General features: G+C 40.2%; 1 protein-coding gene across 2 annotated transcripts in view; it reads left to right on the top strand.

Moving 5' to 3' along the window:
* The window catches only part of LOC135764855 (putative palmitoyltransferase ZDHHC13), a 316,314-nt gene that overhangs the window by 41,038 nt on the left and 250,740 nt on the right, over nt 1–24,536 (top strand). For both annotated transcript variants that reach the window (XM_073811960.1, XM_065275546.1), the window contains exon 2: nt 2,653–2,855. In XM_073811960.1, the coding sequence (XP_073668061.1) occupies nt 2,653–2,855 (203 nt within the window). The remainder of the gene's footprint in view (nt 1–2,652; nt 2,856–24,536) is intronic.

Raw genomic sequence — 24,536 nt, forward strand, 5'->3', positions numbered from 1 at the left:
ATTGGTTTAAACTGCATCAAACGTAAAGATGATTGTTATATTTGATAGTTTTGAATCGAAATAATCGCAGCTCTTGCGATTCGAAAATCGCATCCATTCACATCGCGATTTCGGTTTAAAAACGATTAATCGTGCAGCCCTAGTTGCTAGGGGCATGGCTTAATAGCTCTGGGATGATCCTGAGAGACTGATTGGACGCTTGAGTAAAATGAGCCCACCCTCTTGTCTGTACGACACTATAAAGCGAAGATATCCCATCTGGAACATTTTTATTTCTTTATATGGGCATGTTTCCTGCCCCGTTATAAGTCAATGAAGAACTTTGGCTGGCTCTTACGCTCCAAGGGTGCAACTTACACCTCAATGTGAGGTATGTTTTTAAAGTGCCTGCTAACTTCTTCAAATGTGATAACTAGGGTTGTGCCGATGGATGATATCCAAATGCTTAAAAGTGCACAACTCTTTTTAAGTAGAATAAAGCTACTTTTTTCCCTTATGTGCAACCTATAGGAAAGAGTCAGTAATTGGGTTAGTAAAATAACAAAATTATAGGTTTTAAGTACAAAATACTATTTATGTAAAAATATATTTTAAAATAAAAATTGCACAACTCTTCTTAAGTGGAAGTAATAAAGTAAAAAAAATGCATAATAATTATATAATAACGAAAAATTTAAATACCCCCTGCCTAACAATATCATCGTCCATCGCGATGGTTTAACAAACCATCGTCAACTGCCAATTTAGGGGACATCGCCCACACCTACAGTAGACCCATTGGTAGATTCAACTGAGTGTATGGTGACACAAAACAATTGATGCGTCATGCAAATATGCTGTAAAAACCCGATCGCACATTCCTTATTTTTGTCACAGCTGCCTGCTCATGCGCAAGAACTAGTCACGTAACCTCGCATATGGTAGTTTGTTTTAAAGGGAAAGTATTAACCAACATGTTAAAATAAGGTCGGTTAGGGTTCCTGAATTTTGGTTTTGATTACTTTTCAAGTAATTGTCCAGCCCTACGTCTACGTATATAATGTCTATGATCCTGAAGACTTTGATTTTTTCTTGCATCTACAATTTCCAGTTTTAACATGTTGTAATAAATTATTTGGGGGGTATTTTCTTCACATATGCACTCTGGGGACACCAAAGACTTATTTGACATCTTAAAAATAGTCTCCTATATGGCTGGGCGGTATGACTGTATATTCTGTTACCATGAAATAAGATCAGAAAGAAAAAAAACGAGTTGCACCTATTAACTCTTTCCCTGCCAGCGTTTAAAAAAAAATGTTGCCAGCCAGCATTTTTCATGATTTTCACCAAAGTTTAATGCCTTCCAGAAAATGTTCTTCTTTATAGAAGAAAATTATAGACATACAATATAGCAAATGAAAGAACAGAACCTCTGCTTTCCAACAAAAAAACTGTTTCATCCTACCTTGATTAGTTCTCTTCTTATCACCTATCAAATATTGTTAGGTTTCTTTAAAAACACCAAATTTTGAGCAATAGCTGAGATATTTCCATTTTTGTGAAGGACTTTTGATAGAGATCAGATGCAGAGTGATCCTCAAAAACATACACAGAGTTCCTTCTATTTTACGTGAGGCGTTACTTCCGGGTTGTATAAGTTGCCACTTGGTGAATAATATCAGTATTGCAGAAAGCCGGAAATACTTGTCATTGATCCATATCTAGAGGTCCGTCTGGCATGTACAGGTATTTATCCTGCCTGTAGCTTTGTGCATATATTCATCATGTTTTTTTACATATTGCCTGTTTTAATGTATGTTTTAATGCATAAATACAAAATACAATGCATACTATAGCTTCAATAGTCCCTTAAATTACCCAATAGATTAATAACTGATTTAAAAACAAGATTCTTAATTTGTTGTTATCTTCTGGGAATTTTCCCTTTAACACTAACTTTAATTTACCCATATTTTAAAACTTTGGTGAGCATTTAGTTAAAAGCTATATTGAGTGGCAATTTTCTGCAATTTTTTTATATTCCAAAAACAATATAAACTGAAATATGCCGTTACAATGAAATAAAATGACTCATTCTATAAAATGGATTTTTGGTCATAAACCCATTCCTAGTCTTAAAATAAGTCCCCTTTAAAGCAACACTATGTAGTTTCCATGTAAAAATGACTTACAGCTCCCCCATGTGGTTGAAAAGCGCAACAGTGCCTGGTATCAGACACTCTTCTGCAGGCAGGGGGAGGGGCGGGGCTGTGTTTCCTACCCTCCACCGCCACTTTCAGAGTGTGCTTGTAGCAGCTAGGAGGCTGCTCAGGTTGCAACAACAGTACAATTTGTCCAGTTAAAAGTTGTTCTATCACTGAAATAATTTTAGAGACATTATTTAAATGTTAAAAATCTACATAGTGTTGCTTTAAAGAAGAAATCTGTATCAAAATTGGCCCATTTGTTTGTAAAAAAACAAAAACAAATCAGAATCAGACTTGAAAAATCGGTGCTTAATTTTGACTTGAATATGCACATTTTTTCCATTTTAAGGAAATGCTATATTTTTAAAAATATTAATTTTGAGATTAAAAGCATTATAAAATAATCTAGATGTAAATTCTGTTAGATACTGTATCACCCTAACACCTATTGTCATTTTTACAGTGCCACTCCCATGGTCACATGGGTGACAGTTGCCATGGACATGGTGGTGGCCACTCCCATGGCCATGGAGGGCATGGATTTGGTGCTTTTTTGCCTGGTTTCCAAAGTCCACTTTTTGAAAGACCTCCTGATTCAACACAGCAGCCGACAAAGTTCTCACACCCTGAGGACAGCAGTTCATGGGATATTGTAAAGGCAACACAGTAAGACTCATTTCTATATGATGCAGTGGGGAACCGTGAGTACTACAGCTGGGCCTTCAAAATATGCAATGAAGTGCAAATGCCTCTCAATGCGCAATTACGCATGGCGCAATAAATTAAAGTCACAATTTTAATGGATAGGTTCTACTTACTACACCGCCTTAATTCTTAAAAACAGGGAAACGGAGACAAGTGAGCATGGGGGGAATAAACACCCAAATAAAGAGTATTTTGTTTTTCGTAAATGTTTCATTTCAGAATATAATACTAGGCTATTCGTATTTCGTTAAATCATACAGTGAACGTGTAAAAATTTTGATTTCAGTTGACTTCGCTCGTTAGCAACACGCTAGCGCAGCCTGTTAAAATGACTCATCCAGAAATACATGCAAAGGTAAACATGCACGCTAAGGTTATTTTATAAGATAAACCACCGTGTTTTCGCTAATCTTGGTATAACATAGAAACAAATCGAATACACATCTGAACTGTATAGATTGTATTCGATTGTCTGAATTATTACCGAGTATAAATATTCAGTGTCCTCAAATTGAATGAAATGTGTAACGTTACTATTATAGTATATGTTGTGGTTTTACATGACTGGACAAAGTGTGTGTGTATCTGTGTGTGCATATCATTTAGGGAGAAGGCATATGTTTTTCAGGGACCATGTATATTTTTTAGGTAGAGCGGGCCTTATGCTTATTTTATGTGATATTATCTTTTGTGAAAAAGCCACGGTCAGTTTTTTTGACATTAAGAATAAAATAAAATACGTGTTTTCTTTAACAACCATTAAATCTGTCTCTGTATTGCATATTCAAACCTTAGTACCATTCCATAACAGACTAAAAAACTTAAGACTAGACTAAGACTTAAACTCTTATGATATTTTGTCGACTAAAACTAGACTAAGACTAAAATATTTCAGATGACTAAAATAAGACTAAAACTAAATGGTGTGTTATTCAAAAGACTAAGACTACATCAGAATTTGCTGCCAAAATTAACACTGGAGCACGCAAAGTTAAATTACAGAATGGGCATTGTCTGCCTTTAAATGCAGTTTTAAAGTTTAAAATTAATTTAACTGATCAACACAAATACAGACTCTGCTGCTCTGTAATGACAGAGGCTCTGTAAATTTGCATTTAACAAGCTTAAATTATGTTCTTTAATTTATTTTAGTTTTTTTGTAAATATATATTTAGCTGTAGGATATTTGTTCATCTTTTTTCATAAGGGGAAATATAGCACCCAGCATTCTCAGTGCACCTACTTATGGCTTATAACTGTTATAATATAACAAGATCTCGCAAAATCGCTAACCCGAGCCCCGAGGTCCCGGGCTATTGCGAATTCTTGTCGGTCTACGAAAATGTATCTCCGCCCTGCCCATCAGGTATATGGTGGAAAAAAATATTTGAATGTTTTTGCATTCTCTCAGATTTAGTTAGGTAATTATATTGTATGTAATTCGGCATCGTCTGTCAGTCATTACTATCCTCACGTAACAAGTGAAACTGTCAGGAAGTGAAAGTATAATTAAACCCATTATTTTTCTCGTGTTTACGTCTGATATGCGCACATTGCACAGCGTTTCTCTGCACGCGCTTCTCCCGGCTGTGCTCTTCACGAGTACCTGCTTAAGAAATTTTGTTTTTACCTCAGCCCTATCTTAGCCCTATCAAGCTAGCCACAATATCAATCACGTTTTCCGCCATTTACCTCAACCACCCTCACCGCAGAGATTCGGGCCATTAGACTGTTAACGGTCTATGATTAGGACTTCTTCTTCTTCTTCTTTGGTGTTTTACGGCAGCTCGCATCCAGTTTGCATGCTTAGAACTTCATGAAGGCTTACAATGTTTTGTTTTTTACCTGCCCACTTGAAATCAAAGCGTGATTGGTCGATTTGCCCGTCACTCTCCACACCAAAACACATAGCTTGGCCATCCCTGGGAATCGTGAAGTCCTAACCATTGAATGAGCCAGCTAACCGGGCCTTAATAGAGACAGACGATTTTGATTGGATAAGATGTTTTCATGACATGAACCTGACAGTAAGCTTGACGTTAGAACATAGATGAGAGAAAATATATTACATGTATTGTATTAAATTAAATTAAATAGAGATTTAAAAATTTAAAAACATATTTTTATTGAATACTTTATTATTATTCTTATTATTATAAAAATTTTTTAAATTTTTTTAGGCCTTCTCTGAAGGCGTAGAAGGCCCTGAGGTTCCCTTTCAGTCGGTCACTACGACGTCACGTCGTGACCGACGAATTGGGAACTCGCTTAGAGAGACCAATCTGCTTTGTAAACTATTAAAAGGCCGATGAACTTGGCATTGAGATATTTGCATAATGCTAGCGCTGCCCCGCCAGGTGTGTATATAAGCCGCAGGTGCAAATATGGAAATTAGCTTTTTCGCTTCGAAAGCCGGCATTATCTGCTACTGCAGGGAGCTACACTGCGACCAAAATGGTCGCATATGCGACCTTTTGAACTGCCGTTGCGACCCTAATTTTTAATGGGTCGCAAATGTGCTACCTAATGTTTTAGACAATATGCTATGATTTACTATGAGCATTTATTAAAACAGAAATGTGGATTTTAAGAATACGTTTTATAACATGCTCTGAGCCATCAACACGTTGGCTTCATTTTGCGTGAAAGCACGTTGTGTCTCTCCCTATCAGTGTGCGTTTGCGTGCTCGGCTGTTTCTCAATGAATTAGGTGCGACGCAAGCGCAGTGTCTTCCATGTTTCTAAACTTGAGCAGAGGTCTTTCTTCACTGAGGACGCGGGACCCGTATGGTTCCGGGTTTATATTTTAAATGGTCTGTCGGGTCCGGTTAGGTCCTAGTTTAATTACTTTGGGTCCCAAGTCTGATTAATGTTGTGTTTATAACCCGAGTCGATCGGAAAACGGCCATGAGCGCTACTGCGCTAAAGCTCGAGTGCAGATTCAGCGTGCCTTCGGTTTCTATGGTGATGGTTCTTGTTACGACCACGCGCTGCATTTGCTTTCTCACATTTTTTTAATGATCTTATTATTAATAAACCCATATCTTTTCTAAAACCATATCCTTATTAAGTTTGGACAGAGATTGTAGCAAAAAGCAATGCTAATGTCAAGCCAATTGCACTGAACGAGCAAAGCAATGTAAAGTTTGTCACCGGGACAGCAAGTAGACTTTTAAATCTGAAATAATGAGTGGATTAAGCTTTTTAAATCGGCAAGAGAGAAATAGAAAGATAGAGCAAAAGCAGTAAAAGTGCCTATCTAATAGAAATTATTACCATTACAACATCAGTCATAACATCAGTCACATTTATAATCTATAGACCTGCACTGTCTATTAATATACTATACATAGTATTGTATTATATTGAGTTTGATAAAAGGGGTCTAATTGCTTCATATATCAGTGCAAAAACAGTAAGTGTTTTCGTGGTGCTTTGACAAACAGTGTCAGCTTTGTTAATGGCAAAGAAAGTTTGGGGTGGTTAGATTGATGAAATATAATGTGAAATTAATATTAATTTTCAATGAATCAAAGTATTGTGTTGTGTCACACATTATTAGTTCTACGTCACATGTATAGTAGACCATTATTTGTCAGGGGGTAATAATTGCCCTTTTCACCGGCTACCACCACCAAGTACATTTCAGATCTGTGGGAAACACTGCAACGTTTAAGAAAACAAGGCGGCATGTGGTTTAAAAGATGGCAAGTAAAATAAAAAGCATATCTGTATGCAATACAGTTTCATTATTGTTCATTATTATCCAGAGCGCCTTAATATAACTTGAAAAAAATATGTGCGACCAAATCATATTTTGCGCCAGTAACTGAAAAAGTTGGTAGCGCAAGTGCCACCAGTGGAAAAGGTTAGTGTAGTTCCCTGTACTGAGAAGCTACTTGCTCTTCTGGGAACGGTTGCTGAAGTTGATTGACAAGCAGTACTAACACAGCGGACGCTCGCAGAATTACACTGCTCTGCATCTTTTTTGTTTTGAGTTTAGTGTGTGCGTTGCCTCTCCCTGTGCGCATCATCAGCTGACCTAAAGAGTGATTTCCCTAAAGAGTGATACGTGAGAGCTATGTGTCTTTTTAAAGACAGCCACTCTCTCGTATATTCGGAGATCAGCGTCCTTTTCAGGATAGCTTTTCCTCTGTGCGATCTTGGATGCGAGAAGTACAGGGATTCCAGTGACGGTCACGAGCGCTGTCTTCGTGCTTGGGCATCGAGCACTCCGAGGCTGCGTTCGTGGAGAGCTTTTGTTCTCTCTGTGAGAGCATAACCCTCTTGGATTGCGGAGACGACTTTCGTTTATACGGGAATGACGTCCGCGTCTTTGCAGTGCTGACGCCGGCATGGTGCGGCTGTCAAGCCCTCGCAGGACGCTCTTCGCATCACTACGCTGAGTAGGACAGAGGATGCGTCCTCCACCTACCGGCCTTCTCATCCTCAGCCGGTTGAGGCTCCGGTGGAGACTGTAGAGTCGTGTTCTACGATTTCTGCCGAATCCATTGGACCTCCTTCTGGTCCCATCACTCCTGCAGCATCAGAGGGGTGCCCATTTTTCCCTCCGAGGCGGAGTCGTCCCGGAGATGGTGGCCGTGCCCGCTCGAGCGGCGGAAACGGTAGAGTTGGAGAGATTAACCCCTTTCCGCCGAACCGTCCCGCCCATATAATTGGTACTTCGGAGCTGCTCGGGCCTCTTGGTCCTCACCTCCTGTGCCTTTCTTTCCCGACGGCACGAAGAGCTGACGTGATTTGCGGCCGTTTTGGTCGTTCAGCTTTCACCCCTCACCTCCCTCACCAACGTGGGCCCCTTCAGTGGAGCAGGGGGTTGCGATGCAGCTGCGTTCCTGGAGGGACCACCCAACCCTTCCCTCCCGTGTTTGTAGACCAGTCGTCCGTTTACGGGCGCTGCCCATCAGGCATGCGGAGAGGTGGCTTCAGCCCTGCACGCAATAACGTTGCTACAGGTTCATTACGAGGGAGGCCGCGACCTTCAGTCGTGCGATGTCCACCACAGTGGTTCAAGATCGCCACCTTTGGCTGTGTCTGGCTTACATGACAGACGCAGACTAGAACAATTTCCTGAATGCTCCTGTCTCACAGACCGGCCTCTTCGGCGAGCCCGGGGAGTCGTACAGCTCCATTGCGCAGACTGAGGCGATCTCCTAGGTCGTGCCCCGGCGGAAGATGCACATGTACTGCGTGCAAAAGTCGATGTCCTCCTGGCGAAGGACGTTTCGAGCCGGTCCCTCTTACCGAGATGATGATAGGGTTTTTCCAGCCTTTATCTCATAGTACCCAAAATACGCGGCGGGTTACGACCGATTTATTTACGCTCCGGCTCTACATTCGCATTCTGCTTATATTTACGTCGACTTATAATAGCTCGTTCTTGGCAGACGTGCGCGAACACAGAGCTTCAGCATCTCGCTCGTTTAAGTCATCAGGTCAAGTGGGAAAAGAGCAACTTTGCCACGTGCAGAGGATCCTTTTTCTCAGTATGGAAATAGACTCGATCGATTTATTGGCGTGTTTTACAAAAGCGCGCATCCAGTCAATTCTGACTTGCCTCGGTTTAGCTCGAGGGAAGAACGCGGTCCCTCTGAAACTATTTCAGAAGCTCCTGGACATATGGCAGCAGCTGTGGCTGTGACACCGCTCGAGCTGCTTCATATGAGACCGCTTCAGCGTTGGTTTTACGATCGAGTCTCGAGGAGAGCGTGGCGCAACGGCTAACAACGTGTAACCATTACACCTGCATGTCATTTCTATTTTACCCCTTGGTCAGACCCAGCATTTCTGATAGTAAGATATGCCCCTGAGTCGGGTCTCCTGGCATTCTGTAGCACATGCGATGCTCCCAGCACGGGATGAGCAGCCACGTATGACGGGCTTGCAGTCTCAGGGGTGTGCATAGCACCCCAACTGCTGCGAGCGGTGCGCTGTATATCTGGGACTTGTACGCTCCGCTATGGAGATGCGAGGGAAGGATGTATTAGCCGACACCGACAACATTGCGACTGTTGCTTTATTTACCGTTAAGGTGGTTCTTGCACTCTCGTCACCTGTCGCATCTCGCTCGTCATCTCCTCCTTTGGAGTCAGAAGCATCTGAGGTCCCTTCGTGCCATTTACATCCCAGTTACGCTCAATACAGCGGCAGACCCGCGTCCCGAGCTATGCGCCCCGGCGAATAGCGACTCCACCCCCAGACGGCTCAGCTAATTTGGAAGAAGTTTGGTCGTGCGCAGATATATCTGTTTGCGTCGCTGGACGATACCCACTGTCGGCTGTTTTATTCACTAACTGAGGGCAGCCTCGGCGTGGATGCATTAGCACACAGCTGGCCGCGGGGGATGCGCAAATACGCATTCCCTCCAGTGAGCTTTATCGCACAGACGCTGTGTAGGTCAGGCAGGATGAGTAGAGCCTTTTACTGGTCGCGCCTTACTGGACGATCAGGAATTGGGTTCCAGAGTTAATGCTCCTCTCGACAGCCCTCCCTGGCGGATTCCCCTGAGGAAGGACTTTCTTTCTCAAGGAGGGGGCACATTAGGCACCCGCGCCCCGACCGATTGTTAATTGTTGCAAAGCAGCTTTACATGAGTAGATGTAGAGTAGAACACTGAGAATCAATACATAGTATAAGAAGTAGAGTATAGCGGCTAAGGATAAACTAGCGTATTGATAATGTAACGTATACAGTAAAGTGGTAAGTTAAGCCAAAGTTGGCTGACTCTCCCTGGGACTAAAAAACCCCCTAGGAGAAAACCCAATGGGAAAAAATTCTAGAAGGACAAAAAACCCTAGGGAGAGATTTATATATATATATATATATATATATATATATATATATATATATATATATATATATATATATATATATAGACATGGTAGGGATAAGAAGCGGGTAAGAGGATTAAACTGGTTCAGCCGGTGGTCGTTGGTCGCGCATGGGCTGGGCATCACTTTGAAGGACAGCCAGTAGATCAGTGGTGCGATGACCTTCACAGCAACAGGAACTGGGTCTGTTTGTCTCATTGTCCTCAGAGTCGAGGAAGAGACAGAGAGACAAAAACAGAATTCTATTAGCGTAGGGGCCGTTCGCATGTAATGCAAGTGTCATACATTATAGTGGTTTAATTCAGCTCGGTTCCAGACAGGCTAACTATTGCGGCAAGAGTAATTTACCCATATGAGGTATGTGAGTGCTTTGTTCTAGACAAACTACTGCGGGAAAAGTTCATTTACTGGACATTTTATGTGAATGCTTTGTTAAAGAAGAATGTCTTAAGTTTAGATTTAAATTGCTCGACTGTGTCTGATACTCGAACATTATTTGGTAAATCATTCCAGAGCTTAGGGGCCACGTAGGAAAAGGATCTACCACCTTAAGGATCTACCACATTAAAGTTGATATCGTCGATATTTCTGCTCATCACTCACTTATCAACAGCAGATCAGTGGCCAGCATGATTTGGTTATTAGATTTTAAGAGGCGCTCACAGGCTAAACCCCTCGCGCCCCCCTCTGTTCCTCCCTGAGACCTGTCCATGGTGCTGAAGCCCTACAGGTCCCCCGTTTGAGCCTTTGCAGTCTGCGAGTCTGAAGTTTTTGTCAATGAAAACTCTGACCCTGCTAGCATTGGCCTCCGTGAAGAGAGTAGGGGATTTACATACATTCTCTGTTGACGATTCGCGCCTTCAGTTTGGTCCTGCTGTCTCACTGAGACCCAGACCAGGCTACGTGCCCAAAGTTCCCACCACTCCCTTCAGAGATCAGGTGGTGAGCTTGCAAGCGCTGCCCCCGGAGGAGGCAGACCCAACCATGGCTTTATTATGTCCCGTACGAGCTCTATGCCTCTACGTGGATCGCACACAAAGCCTCAGGACCTCAGATCAGCTCTTTGTTTGTTACGGTGGTCAGCAGAGAGGGAAAGCTGTCACTAAGCAGAGGATGTCTCATTGGATAGTTGATACTATCACCCTTGCTTATAATCCGCAGGGCATTCCTTGTCTATTTAATTTGCGAGCTCACTCTACTAGAAGTGTTGCCTCATTTTTGTGCACTCGCTCGTGGTTCCTCGCTAACAGACATCTGCAGAGCTGCTGGTTGGGCGACACCTATACGTTCATTAGATTTTACAGTGTTCGTGTCGAGCCTGTCTCCTCTCGTGTTCTTTCCTCGTTAGGGAAGCACAGAGAACAGAGAACGGCTTGCAGCCTCCGACTGCTGCTCCAAACTGAGCTCAGTATGGAAGGCCATCAAGGCAAAAATGCGTAATAATTTGATTTGTCTTCCTCCGCTGCCTTGGCAGCCTGATGTTGCGGAGCATCCGCTGCCAGCCTCTCACTAGCTGCATCCTCGCGAACCTATGTGTTTGGCTCGGGCATCCACATTGCGTCCCACCGGGTTCCTTTGTGAGTATTTTTCCGTGGGGTTAATCCTACTAGCCCACGTTTTCCTCAGCAGAGCACTCCTTTGCTTACACAGCCATGGCTGTCATTTATACCTCAACTACGGTTGACTTTCGCCCACCATTAGACCTTAACGGGGCGGTGGCTTCCGCAGCGTTCCTATCCCGCTCAGATAGGGCGCTTCCCAGTCGCTGGCACTACTGTGGGGTTAAAGGAACATCTAGTTCCCGGCCTTCTGCCTTAAAACCTATTCTCCTTCTCCTTAAGTGGAACCGGAGGGCTTTACACAGACACTGGAAGAGGTCAGCCCTCAGTGGCGTTTTGGTAGGATTCCCAATTTGTCGGTCACGACGTGACGTCGTAGTGACCGACTGAAAGGGAACGTCTCGGTTACGTATGTAACCCTCGTTCCCTGAAGGAAGGGAACGGAGACATCACGTTCCGTCGCCACAGGGCGGCTCCCTGCTGTTTATCGGCCAGTCACACTTTCCGGCTTTCTCAGCGAAACGAAGCTAATTTCCATATTTGCAAATATCTCAATGCCAAGGTCATTGGCGTTTTAGTAGTTTACGAAGCAGATTGGTCTCTCTAAGCGAGTTCCCAATTCGCCAGTCACGACGTGACGTCTCCGTTCCCTTCCTTCAGGGAACGAGGGTTACATACATAACGGAGACGTTCTCCACTGATATGATGTAATATTCTATTCAATAATATGTTAAATTAATTAATGTAAGCTCAAAAGGACCACACCCATTGAATCATATAATTAAGTAATTTATAATTCTCAGTTCTCCACCTCTTTTTCTCTTCTGATAAGTATTTTTTGCCCACCCATTAGTAGTCCAGGGCTTGAACTGCTACAAAGATGTACAACCCCAAATCAGAAAAAGTTGGGACACTGTAGAAATTGTGAGTAAAAAAAGAAGGGAATAATTTACTAATCTCATAAACTTATATTTTATTTACAATAGAACATAAATAACATATCAAATGTTGAAAGTGAGACATTTTGAAATGTCATGCCAAATATTGGCTCATTTTGGATTTCATGAGAGCTACACATTCCAAAAAAAGTTGGCACAAGTAGCAATAAGAGGCCAGAAAATTTAAATGTAAATATAAGGAGCAGCTTAAGGACTAATTTGCAACTTATTAGGTCAATTGGCAACATGATTGGGTATATAAAAGAGTGGCAGTGTCTCTCAGAAGTCAAGATGGACAGAGAATCACCAATTCCCCCAATGCTGTGGCGAAAAATAGTTTGCTGAGTTTCTCAAAGAAAAATTGCAAAGAGATTGAAGTTATCATCATCTACAGTGCATAATATCATCCAAAGATTCAGAGAATCTGGTACAATCTCTGTGTGTAATGGTCAAGGCTGGAAAACCATACTGGATGCCCATGATCTTCGGGCCCTTAGACGGCACTGCATCACGTACAGGAATGCTACTGTAATGGAAATCATAACATGAGATCTGGAATACTTCCAGAAAACATTTTCGGTGAACACAATCCACCGTGCCATTCACCGTTGCCGGCTAAAACGCTATAGGTCAAACAAGAAGCCATATCTAAACATGATCCAGAAGCGCAGGCGTTTTCAATGGGCCAAGGCTCATTTAAAATGGACTTTGGCAAAGTGGAAAACTGTTCTGTGGTCAGACAAATCAAAATTTGAAGGTTTTCTGGAAAACTGGGACACCATTTCATCCGGACAATAGAAGACAAGGACATCCCAAGTTGTTATTAGCACTCGTTTCAGAAACCTGCATCTTTGATGGTTTGGGGTTGCATGAGTGCGTGTGGCATGGGAAGCTTACACATCTGGAAAGGCACCATCAATGCTGAAAGGTTTATCCAAGTTCTAGAACAACATATGCTCCCATTCAGACGTCGTCTCTTTCAGGGAAGACCTTGCATTTTCCAACATGACAATGCCAGACCACATACTGCATCAATTACAACATCATGGCTGAATAGAAGAAGTCTAAGACAGATGAGCAACTAGAAGTCTGTATTAGACAAGAATAGGACAACATTCCTATTCCTAAACATTGGTCCTCCTCCAGCTGTTCCTTATATGTGCATTTAAGTTTTCTGGCCTCTTATTGCTACCTGTCTCAACTTTTTTTGGAATGTGTAGCTCTCATGAAATCCAAAATGAGTCAATATTTGCAATGACATTTCAAAATGTCTCACTTTCTACATTTGATATGTTAACTATATTCTATTGTGAATAAAATATAAGTTTATGAGATTTGTAAATTATTCCATTCCTTTTTTCTACAGTGTCCCAACTTTTTCTGATTTGGGGTTGTACGAATACATAATTCACAATTAAAAACATTTTGGTAACACTTTACTTGAAGGGGGTGTTCATAAGACTGACATGACACCTTCATAATCATGACATGATATGTCATGAACATGAAGATTTTATGCACATTTATTACAACTGTCATTAGGTGTCATTCACTCAATTATGTCATTTTTAATGTAAAGATGACATTGTTTGAGATATCTTTGTTCTGAGATAAAGAATATTCATTACACAATAGTTATAAAAGTATTTTTTACTATTAAGAATTTTTTTATATTTTTAATGGCAAGTTCAATTTGTATCACTGGTAAAAAAAAAAGTGGTCAGACACAATTATAATTATAGCCAATAGCCTCTTTCACACAGTAATTTCGGTAAATTACCATGAATTTACCAGTAAATACAAAAATGTGCTGTTCACACACGCAGTGACGTTCCATCTTTTTACCAGTAAGACATAATTCACACATCAGTGTTACCATTGTACTAAATGTTTTTAATGTAGTTTTATGCAACAGAATCCAATATGGCTGCACGATTTACAAAAATCATATTGTCAGTTTCCTCTTGTAATTGTGATTATTTATGTTGATTATTGTACATTTTAAAACAAATTTTAATGATTTTAAAAACATTTAAGTGTCTTGGACATTGTGCAAAGTCAGTACGTACCCTTCGTAAAATATTACAAACATTAAAAAATAAAAGCAAATAAATAAAATGAAAACCCAAATGGCAATTCTTACAGTATTTTATCTCTGAAGGCTTTGATTGCAGTAGAAACAAAATATTTTTTTTAATTGATTAGACATACACATCCAGACCCTATACTGCTTCCCTGATTGTAATGAATTAAAGTTAGCATTCAGGATATGAGTCTCCCCCAAAAATTCTTGCCATGATTTTAAATTGAGGCATCAAACAACTTTTGTATGGGTTGTTTCTTCTCACTCCCTATCATTTTAAAGGCAAAAATTTATATCATTGATATTACATGTTCTATCATTCGGTAGCGATAATTATTGATACATTTTATTAAGCTTTTTAAAAATTACAAGTAGAAAAAAGTTTAATTTAACCACTGTATGTTTTACTTACACACTTTATTAAGGCAAACAATAAACAATTTTAGTTTAGCTGTACAAAATAGTTTGTATATCTTACATAAAAATTGAATTGGTGTTAAATAAAATTGTACAAAATCTGTGCAATGTATATGTAGAACAATTAAGGCAAGCTTTAAGTAAGGGATAATGTAGAGGCAGCCGGTAGTTATTGGGAAATAAGCCCCTTCAGTGTGATACAAGACCCTCCGCTTCGCGTCGGGTCCTGATCACACTGTCGGGGCTTATTTCCCAATAACTACCGGCTGCCTCTACATTATCCCGCTTATTACACGGCTACTTGCCACATAAGAAAAAAAACTGGACATGAAATGAATTTGAAACATTTTATTGGCATATTTGTTTTAAATTAACATTTTTATCCTTCCGCGAAACTTTGCACAGATGCATAAAATGATCGTAATACCTTATTAAGATCCTCTGCTTCATACTTGTCTCCATTTTTTCTCTTTTAGCCAGTCTTTGAGAAGTTTTAATGCCCATTCTGTATTTTTTTGTGTGTTGGCTTCGTAGCTGCCTGTCATGCTCTATTTTGTCAAGTTCAGTCTCAGTAAGCTCTCTGTGTCTTGTCGTGGTTGTCCAGTGTTTGTCACAAGATGGCGCCAAACAGACAGTAATCTTTATTGATCTTTATTGGCGCGGAGCGATTTTACTCGTGCAAGTAGTCCGGCTATGCGTTATTATTTTGGAGCGGTAATTATTTGAAAAGAACGAACCTGCAAATGTCTCAACTGACCAATCAGAATCAAGCATTTCAGAGAGCCGTGTAATAAGGTAGATTAACGTTTGTAACGCTTGGATGAGTCATCATAAGGCATCCCTGTAGAGTAGGGCTGCACGGTTAATCATATTTTAATCATGGTAAATGGCGATAACGATATGTGTGCCCACGGTTAAAGATATTCGTCGCGATTAATGTGTAAATACCAATCACAAAGCAGACGGTCTAAAATGTAACAATGTGTTTGTACAGAGTGGATATTTGCAAGCGCTGTCTGTGTTATAGTAGAAGTAATTTGGCATCACGAGATTTACAGTCATTTACCTTGAACGAACATAATGGCAGAGCAACAAGAAGAAAGTGCAGAAATAGACAGTTATTTTGACAGTTAAAACAAAACAGAACTACTTTAATTGCTGCAAGAGTAGTAGAGTTTAAGGAATCTGTGTAAGGAGTTATTTGTGCTATTTCTGCGGATTTCTTTTGCAAAATGTATGTGAAATTTTGCTGAATGATTTTAAATGTTTTAAAATGGGAGCTGTGAATTTTACAAAACAATAAAATATTATTTTGTGCAGCCCTACACTAATTGTGCAGCCCTTCACTGTAAAAAATAAATAGTTGGCTCAATGAATTATTTTTTAGTAACTAGTTCCACAGAAATTTTACGTTTACTCAATTTCTGACTCCGAAGTGTTTCCTGGTTTGATGTTTTTTAGTTGGCCCAAACTTGACTCGAATATAAAAAAGTATGTTTGCTCAACTAGCTTTATAGCTCATTCAACTAAAATGTTTTAATCAGTTGAATCTTTAAAAACTTACAGCAAAGACTCTGTCAATTAAAATTTAAGTATTTACTCAATGTTTTATGTGTTACTTCAATTAATATTTATTATTTGGGAATTTTTAATAAACTTTTTAAAATTATTTATAAAATAATTTATGCTGGTGTTGTTAACATATAATTAACTTCAGTCACATAAAAGCAAAAGCTTTATTCACTTATCATACAGACTGAACATACAGAATTAAGTCTTCTCTAAATAGAAGGCATAAAACAGTACAAAAAGCACTCCAAAGTCAGTCAGAACATCTGAAGTAGAGCTGTAATCGGGCCTTAAAAGTTAGGCCCGAAATGTCCGGAGCCCGACAGAATGCAGCCCGAACCCGAACGTACATTTAGATTGACAGCTTTTTAAAAGCCCGAACCCGTTTACAGCCCGACATTATTTAAATGTGCGCACACACACAGCTTTTGTCAAGAATGAGAAATTTACACAGGATTTATTTATTCATGACTAATAATCCACACGCCACTTGGAAGTTGAAACAAAGAAATAAGTAATCTGTAACATTGTAACATCTCATTCTAAATAGGCTTATGCAATAACATTACACTATAAATATGCCAATAAAATTATTATTTCTTAACGAATAAAATTAAAATGATACATTCTGAATTAAGATGGGTATTTGGCAATAACGAAATTAAGAGGCAGGCTCCGCGGGATTTGCGTCGGCACTTCTCTCCATTACTGCCAACATTAGTCTATATCCTCTGTCTAAATTATGTAAGACTCGATTCATATTTAGTTATACATTGAAAAACCTACTCACCAAGATTAGGCTACATGTTTTTGATGAGGAAAATCATTAAATCCAATCCACTGTAAATGAATTCAGCGCGATCCTGCGCTACTGATTTGAACTTGACCGCTCATTTACCTCACAAAGCCGGAGCGGAAGCCCGAGCCCGCCCCGAGCCCGTGTAAAATGTTAGAAATGAAGCCCGAACCCGCCCGAGTCCGTCGGGTCCCGACGGGTCCCGTCGGGTTCGGGCAAAGATCTTCAGCTCTAATCTGAAGGGCCATTTAGGAGAACTTCTTTTGCCATGTATCCCTCTGGTCTGCCTCTCCACATCATCACCACTCTGGTTTGATAAAGAGGAATATAAATACACACACACATACATACATGTTTAATATAATAAAGCTTGACGGTGAAAGACTTTATACCCTAAAATTGCCAAATTTCCCTTAGACATCACACGTAATTGAATTAAACACTATTGGGCGGTTTTCTCGGACAGGACTTATCACTGACTAAAATACTGACATCTCTTAACATATGAGTGCTATTGTTTTGTCTCAAAATGCACGCCAGTATTGTATTTTATAAGGTTTGTTTGTAAAAATGTCCCAATTATAATTAAGACTGAGTAATAAACCCTGTCCGGTAATCTTAACTAAAATAGCTCCACTTTAACTCGGACACATAACATAACACACCTTTATATAACTTATATCTTTACAAAAACGTTGAGTATTTGCGTCTTTGCCAATTAATATAGTCTAAAATTAACATTTATTTACAAACACTTACCTGACGTGAACTTGAGGAAACGGCTGATGACTTGTGTCATGTGAATCAGTAAGTGATTCTGGCTGTTAGGTGCGGATTGATCTCAGATGAAATGACCTGTGATCCAGATCCTTCCGAGTTAAGACATTTTAAATTAAAAACTCACGCACATACTGTACATGCACACGCGCGCGAGTGGGTCGCGCACATGCGCGCGCGCACACGGGTACACACACGGGTATATTTAGAAGTTTTATTTAAGATTGTTATGATATTGGGACTATTTCTCCATCCGCTCCTTCAGCTGTGTAGTTCAAATTTGCATGCAGTCCGTTTATAACAAATGTAAAAGATATGAAACATCACTCAACAGCGATATCAATTAAGTGCAATCCTAAAATATGATTTAATTCAATTCAATTTTATTTATATAGCGCTTTTCACAAAAGTCAATTGTTTCAAAGCAGCTTTACATAAATAGAAGCAGTGAAAAGCACAGAAAAACGACAGATAGCACAACAAAATACATGATAGCATGAGCAGTTAAATTTGCTGCGGCTATGACGCAATATTATAAGTGCACGTATTACTAAAGCAACGTATAGAAGAGGAAGCTAGGTAAAGCCCAAAAAGGCTGCCTCCCCGGGGTGAAAAACCCCCTAGGAGAAAAAAAACCCCCGGGCTTTTATCCAAGGAAAAATAAGTCCTAGGGAAAAACCCTTGGGAGAACGGAAATGGAGATTTAACGGAGATTAAGCGGTTCTGCCGGTGATCGTTGGTCAGGCATCAGCTGGGCATAACGTTGAAGGACGGCCAGTAGATCAGAGGTGTGCCGACTTTCACATCTACCGGGACTGGGTCTGTTTGTCTCGTTGTCCTCGGGTCGAGGACGAGACAGGGAGAGAAAAACAAAATCGTATTAGCGTAGCGGCCGTTCATATGTATTGAAGTGTCACACAGTGATGTGATTTAACTCAGCTTAGTTCCAGACAGACTAAATATTGCGGCATAATTATGTTATCCACAGTTGAGGATTTAGCAAATTGGGGGCCCAATGCGAGGGTATATATGGTAAATAAGGGTCACCTTCCGATCTTTAAGAGAAAATGAAACCTGACGACCCGTTTGACTAAGGCCTAAAGCCCCACTGTCGTCGTTAATGCAGGTTCAGTGGCAAACGGGTCTATATTGTACATAATTTACAGGACCAGGAGAAAACGCCAAAAAAAACATCGCAACCCGACCATACGTGCTAACCCGTTTGACTAAGGCTGGAGGCCCCACTGTCGTCGTTAATGCAGGTTCAGTGGCAAACGGGTCTGTATGGCATACTATTCACAAGACACACGAAAGCGCGAAAAACGCAACCCGACCATACATACCAACCCGTTTGACTAAGGCTGGAGGCCCCACTGTCGTCGTTAATGCAGGTTCAGTGGCAAACGGGTCTGTATGGCATACTATTCATAAGACTTACGATAGCGCCAAAATCGCAACCCGACCATACGTGCCAACTCGTTTGACTAAGGCTGGAGGCCCCACTGTCGTCGTTAATGCAGGTTCAGTGGCAAACGGGTATGTATGGCATACTATTCACAAGACACACGAAAGCGCGAAAAACGCAACCCGACCATACATACCAACCCGTTTGACTAAGGCTGGAGGCCCCACTGTCGTCGTTAATGCAGGTTCAGTGGCAAACAGGTCTGTATGGCATACTATTCACAAGACACACGAAAGCACCAAAATCGCAACCCAACCATACGTGCCAAACCGTTTGACTAAGGCCGGAAGCCCCACTGTCGTCGTTAATGCAGGTTCAGTGGCAAACGGTGGCAAACTATTTAATGCAATTCATTTTAAGTGTTCATGCAGGAAAGGTTTTTATTTATTTATTTGGTTGGTCTGTGTTATGACCGTGAGTGCTTTGTTCCGTGAAAATAACTATTGCGAGTTAAGAACCATTACTAGACAAATTATGCGAATGCTTTGTTGAAGAGAAAAGTTTTAAGTCTAGATTTGAAATGATCGACTGTGTCTGATTCTCGGACATCGGTTGGTAAATCATTCCAGAGCTTAGGGGCTAAGTAGGAAAAGGATCTTCCACTTTTAGACACTTTTGATATTCTAGGGATAATTAATAGGCCAGAATTTTGCGACCGTAGTGTGCGTGATGGATTGTATTCTGATAGTAATTCTCTAAGATATGAGGGTGCTAAGCCATTTAAAGCTTTGTAGGTGATTAGTGATATTTTAAATTGGATGCGATATTTAACTGGTAGCCAGTGTAAAGATGCCAGAATTGGGCTTATGTGGTCATACTTCTTAGATCGAGTAAGTACCCTTGCAGAAGCGTTTTGAACTAGCTGAAGCTTGTTGACCTGATTTGAATGGCATCCCCCGAGAGGCGAGTTACAATAGTCTATTCTAGAGGTCATAAAAGCATGAATAAGCTTCTCTGCGTCAGATGTAGACAGTATATGGCGTATTTTTGAGATATTTCTAAGATGGAAGAATGCTGTGCGGCAGACGTTGGCGATATGACTATCAAAGGATAAGTTGCTGTCGAACATCACACCTAAGTTCCTAACCGTGGAAGATGGCACCACAGTACAGCCATCTATGTGCAATTTGTAATCTGACATATTATGTTTGTAGCGATTTGGTTCAATAATAAGTACCTCTGTCTTATTGGAGTTGAGCTTAAGAAAGTTATGTGCCATCCAGTCACTAACATCGCTAATGCAGTCTTTTAGCTTAGAAAACGTGTGTGTTTCGCTGGGATGCGAGGAGATGTAAAGCTGGGTATCATCCGCATAGCAGTGAAAACTTATGTTATGTTTCCTGATAATGTCTCCTAGGGGTAACATGTATAACGAGAACAGGATAGGACCTAAAACTGATCCCTGCGGTACACCGTATTTAACCAGGGAGTGATATGACTCTTCCTCATTTACATAAACAAAGTGATAGCGATTGGTTAGATATGACCTAAACCAGGCTAGCGCCTGACCACTGATACCAACATAGTTTTCTAGTCTATTGAGTAGGATTCTGTGATCTATTGTGTCAAAGGCTGCACTAAGGTCTAGTAATATAAGAATTGAGATTTCACCACGATCGGATGTTAATAGGAGGTCATTTGTAACTCTAAGCAACGCTGTCTCTGTGCTATGGTGGGGCCTGAATCCTGATTGGAACTTTTCATATGTACTATTATTTGTCAAGAATGTGCGTAACTGGCTTGCCACTACCTTTTCTAATATTTTCGAAAGAAAAGGGAGATTTGAGATTGGTCTAAAGTTATTAAGTTCTCCTTGGTCAAGCTGTGGTTTTTTAATCAGCGGTTTAATAACTGCTAGTTTGAAAGCTGTTGGAACGTATCCTATTTCTAGCGATGAGTTAAAGATATTTAGAACCGGGGTTGACACTACAGGGAATACTTCTTTAAGTAGGTTTGTGGGAACGGGGTCTAATATACAGGACGATGATTTGGATGATGTGACCAGGGTTCTAAATTAACACCCGCCAACCCGCCAAATGCGGGTAAAAATTCATTTTGGCGGGTGTTAATAAAAACTTACTAGCCAGTTTGGCCGGTGATGCATGAGGCATTGCATGCAAGATACATAAAGCTTCGTTCTCAGACATTTATCCCTCTGGCAGAACTTCCTACATTTCCCATGAACACTGTGCCGCAATGCGACGTGATGATGTTTATAAGCAGTTTGCAGCGAAACCAGCGCGAGAAATCATGGAAACGAGTGGAGCGCGTCCACCAGAAAACAAAAGGAAGAAGGAGAACGAACAGGTAGACCAGAGAGGATAGACTCAGAGCCATAGAAAAACTGGATAGCGGTGTCGCCACACCCCTTTACTGGGGCATGTGATCCAGTGTAAATCTTTTGTGCCCAGGTGTAAATCTCAAGTTTAAATTTTAGCAGTTAACTAGTGTATTCCTTAACAAAGATTATAGCGGCAAAAACAAATCTATATGCAATGAAGTTACCCAATTTACGCTTGTAAAGCGACGAAGCAGTTGCACTGACGCGTGCACGCATGTATCCATGTCCACGCGCGTCTTTGCGTTTCTCCGCGCGCACAACTGCATCCAAAAGGTGACGCCACGCGTAATTGTGAAAACATGACGAGAAGTAAGTTTCTAAATAATGATGCTAATCTTATTTTGACTCGATCATATTGGCTTATTTGATGGACATCAGAAATGTTTTGTGCAAAGCAGGGAAAGGGAAGCAGAAAGGAGAGATGATGAGTTTAAGGGAGGTAAGACAAACAACATCCTCACCCTGTCAGGTCTCAAACATTAGAGGAAAAATCTCAGGAAACCCTCTTGTCAAGTCTATAGAATTGCATTGTTGCTGAGAAAATCAACAGATGTGTGTGTTATACTGTTCTGTATCTTCAGATATGAAATAAATATTTAGTTTACTAATATTTAACTATAGGACACTTACTTACATAACAGTTAGCAGTAACTGTGACTGAGATTATTTAGTATAGCAGTCATAAAATGACTGGTTTATTAAAATATTCTTGTAAAAATAAGTTATTAATCATTGTCCTCATTGTAGAAAATATTTCTCTGCTGTCATTATTACCAAACCTTTTCTGCCATGTATGCCTCCAAACATGTTAATAATGTTAGGTATGATGAAGATTATACTTAAATATTTTTAAATACATATTTATCTTTCACAGTAACTGTTGCACTGTAGAATAGTCGATTAAGCAAATTACATTGTATAGAAGTGTTGCACACTTCTTGCACACAGCAGGCTTTCAAAAAAAGTCAGCAAAAAATGGGAGGCCTGTGCCCCAGTAAAGCTTTATGTCTATCGACAAAGAAATGAAGAAAGCTTATGTTTCATCACAAAAATGTTGTCATGTTTTATCAGGATTCAGTCGCATGCACGCGAAAGAAAAAACTAATTGTTGTATTCAGTGGCACTCATAATTTCTCTTATTTTCACCGGAAAAAATTTGGCTAGTGGAAATGCTGATTGGCTGGTAACTTTAGAAAGTTACCAGCCACTTTGGCTGGTGGACAAAAAAGTTAATTTAGAACCCTGGATGTGACTAGTTTAGAGAGCTCATCTATTGTAGTAGGTTTAAATGAATCAAGATGTTCGTATGGTAGTCTAGTGTTAAGTGAACTAATGGGTAGAGTGGTGGCTGCCTGGGTAGCTACGATGTTTTCCCTAATAGCCGAAATTTTGTTAGAAAAGAAGTTCATGAAGTCGTTACTATTGTGTTGAAGTTTACTATTGGTTTCTGTTTGTTCTTTGTTTCTAGTCAGTTTCGCAACTGTGCTAAAGAGGAAACGAGGGTTATTATGATTCTCATTTATAAGCTTGCTAAGATATGTAGATCTGGCGGTTTTAATAGCCTGTCTGTAGTGTTTAACACTCTCTTTCCATGCTGCACGCCATACTTCTAACTTTGTGCTTCTATAATTTCTTTCCATTTTTCTAGCTGCCTTTTTAAGGGCTGCTGTGTGATGGTCATACCATGGAGCTGGCGGTTTTTCTTTGAATCTCTTTTTTCGAATGGGAGCAACGGCATCCAATGTGTTAGAACAGACATTGTTTAGGTTTTCTATTTCAATATCTAGATCGTCACAGTTATCTGCTACATGTTTCATTTGGGACAGGTCTGGAAGAGTGCTAATAAAGCTATCTTTAGTGGTGGAAATTATTGTTCTGGCTAGTCGGTAGCATGTTGTAGATTGAGTGATCCTATCTAGAAGTACAGTGTATGACACAAGGTAATGGTCAGAAACTGCATCACTCTGAGGTGATATTTCGACTTCATTAATATTGAGTCCGAGTGACAGAATTAAGTCTAATGTGTGATTACGAGTATGCGTTGGCCCTGTCACGTTTTGTCTAATATTGAGAGAATTTAGAACATCTATAAACGCACGTCCTAATGCGTCTTTTGGGTTGTCCACATGGACATTAAAATCACCAACAATAAGAGCTTTATCTACAGTGACTACAAGCTCAGATAGGAAATCTGCTATTTCATTAAGGTAATCTGCATGGTGGCCCGGTGGTCTATAGATTGTCGCTAAAGCAAAAGAAAGCTGTTTGTGGTTACGATCAGTTATTTCCATATTTAACAACATTACTTCAAATGATTTAAATTTTAGCTCAGATTTTTGGTTTACTTTAAAAATTGTGTTGTATATTGTAGCTACACCACCCCCTCTCCCCTTTAATCGAGGTTCGTGTTTATAATAATAGTCTTGTGGGGTGGATTCATTTAAACTAATGTAGTCGTCTGCTTTAAGCCAGGTTTCTGTTAAACAGAGTACATCTAAGTTTTGGTCTGTAATTATTTCATTGACAATAGGTTCTTTATTGGTAAGCGATCTAATGTTAAGAAGGCCGAATTTTAACATTCGAGATTCATCTGTTAATGTATTGTTTTCTAATTTTATTTTAATCAGATTTGTACCAGATGTAACAAGCGGTGCCCTGTATTTATTTGTTCGGGGAACAGATACAGTTGAAATGTGCTGATATTTCGGTAAGATTGACTCGAAGTGCTGGGATATAAGTGGTCTTGACATATCACGGCAGCTAACAGATGGACGGTTAAGCCGATCCATCTGTTTCCTGACCTGGGCCCTGGATAGTCAGACTATATCAGAATTAAGACTATTGATCAG

This window comes from Paramisgurnus dabryanus, chromosome 2 (assembly GCF_030506205.2).
Source record: "Paramisgurnus dabryanus chromosome 2, PD_genome_1.1, whole genome shotgun sequence".
NCBI lineage: Eukaryota > Metazoa > Chordata > Actinopteri > Cypriniformes > Cobitidae > Paramisgurnus > Paramisgurnus dabryanus.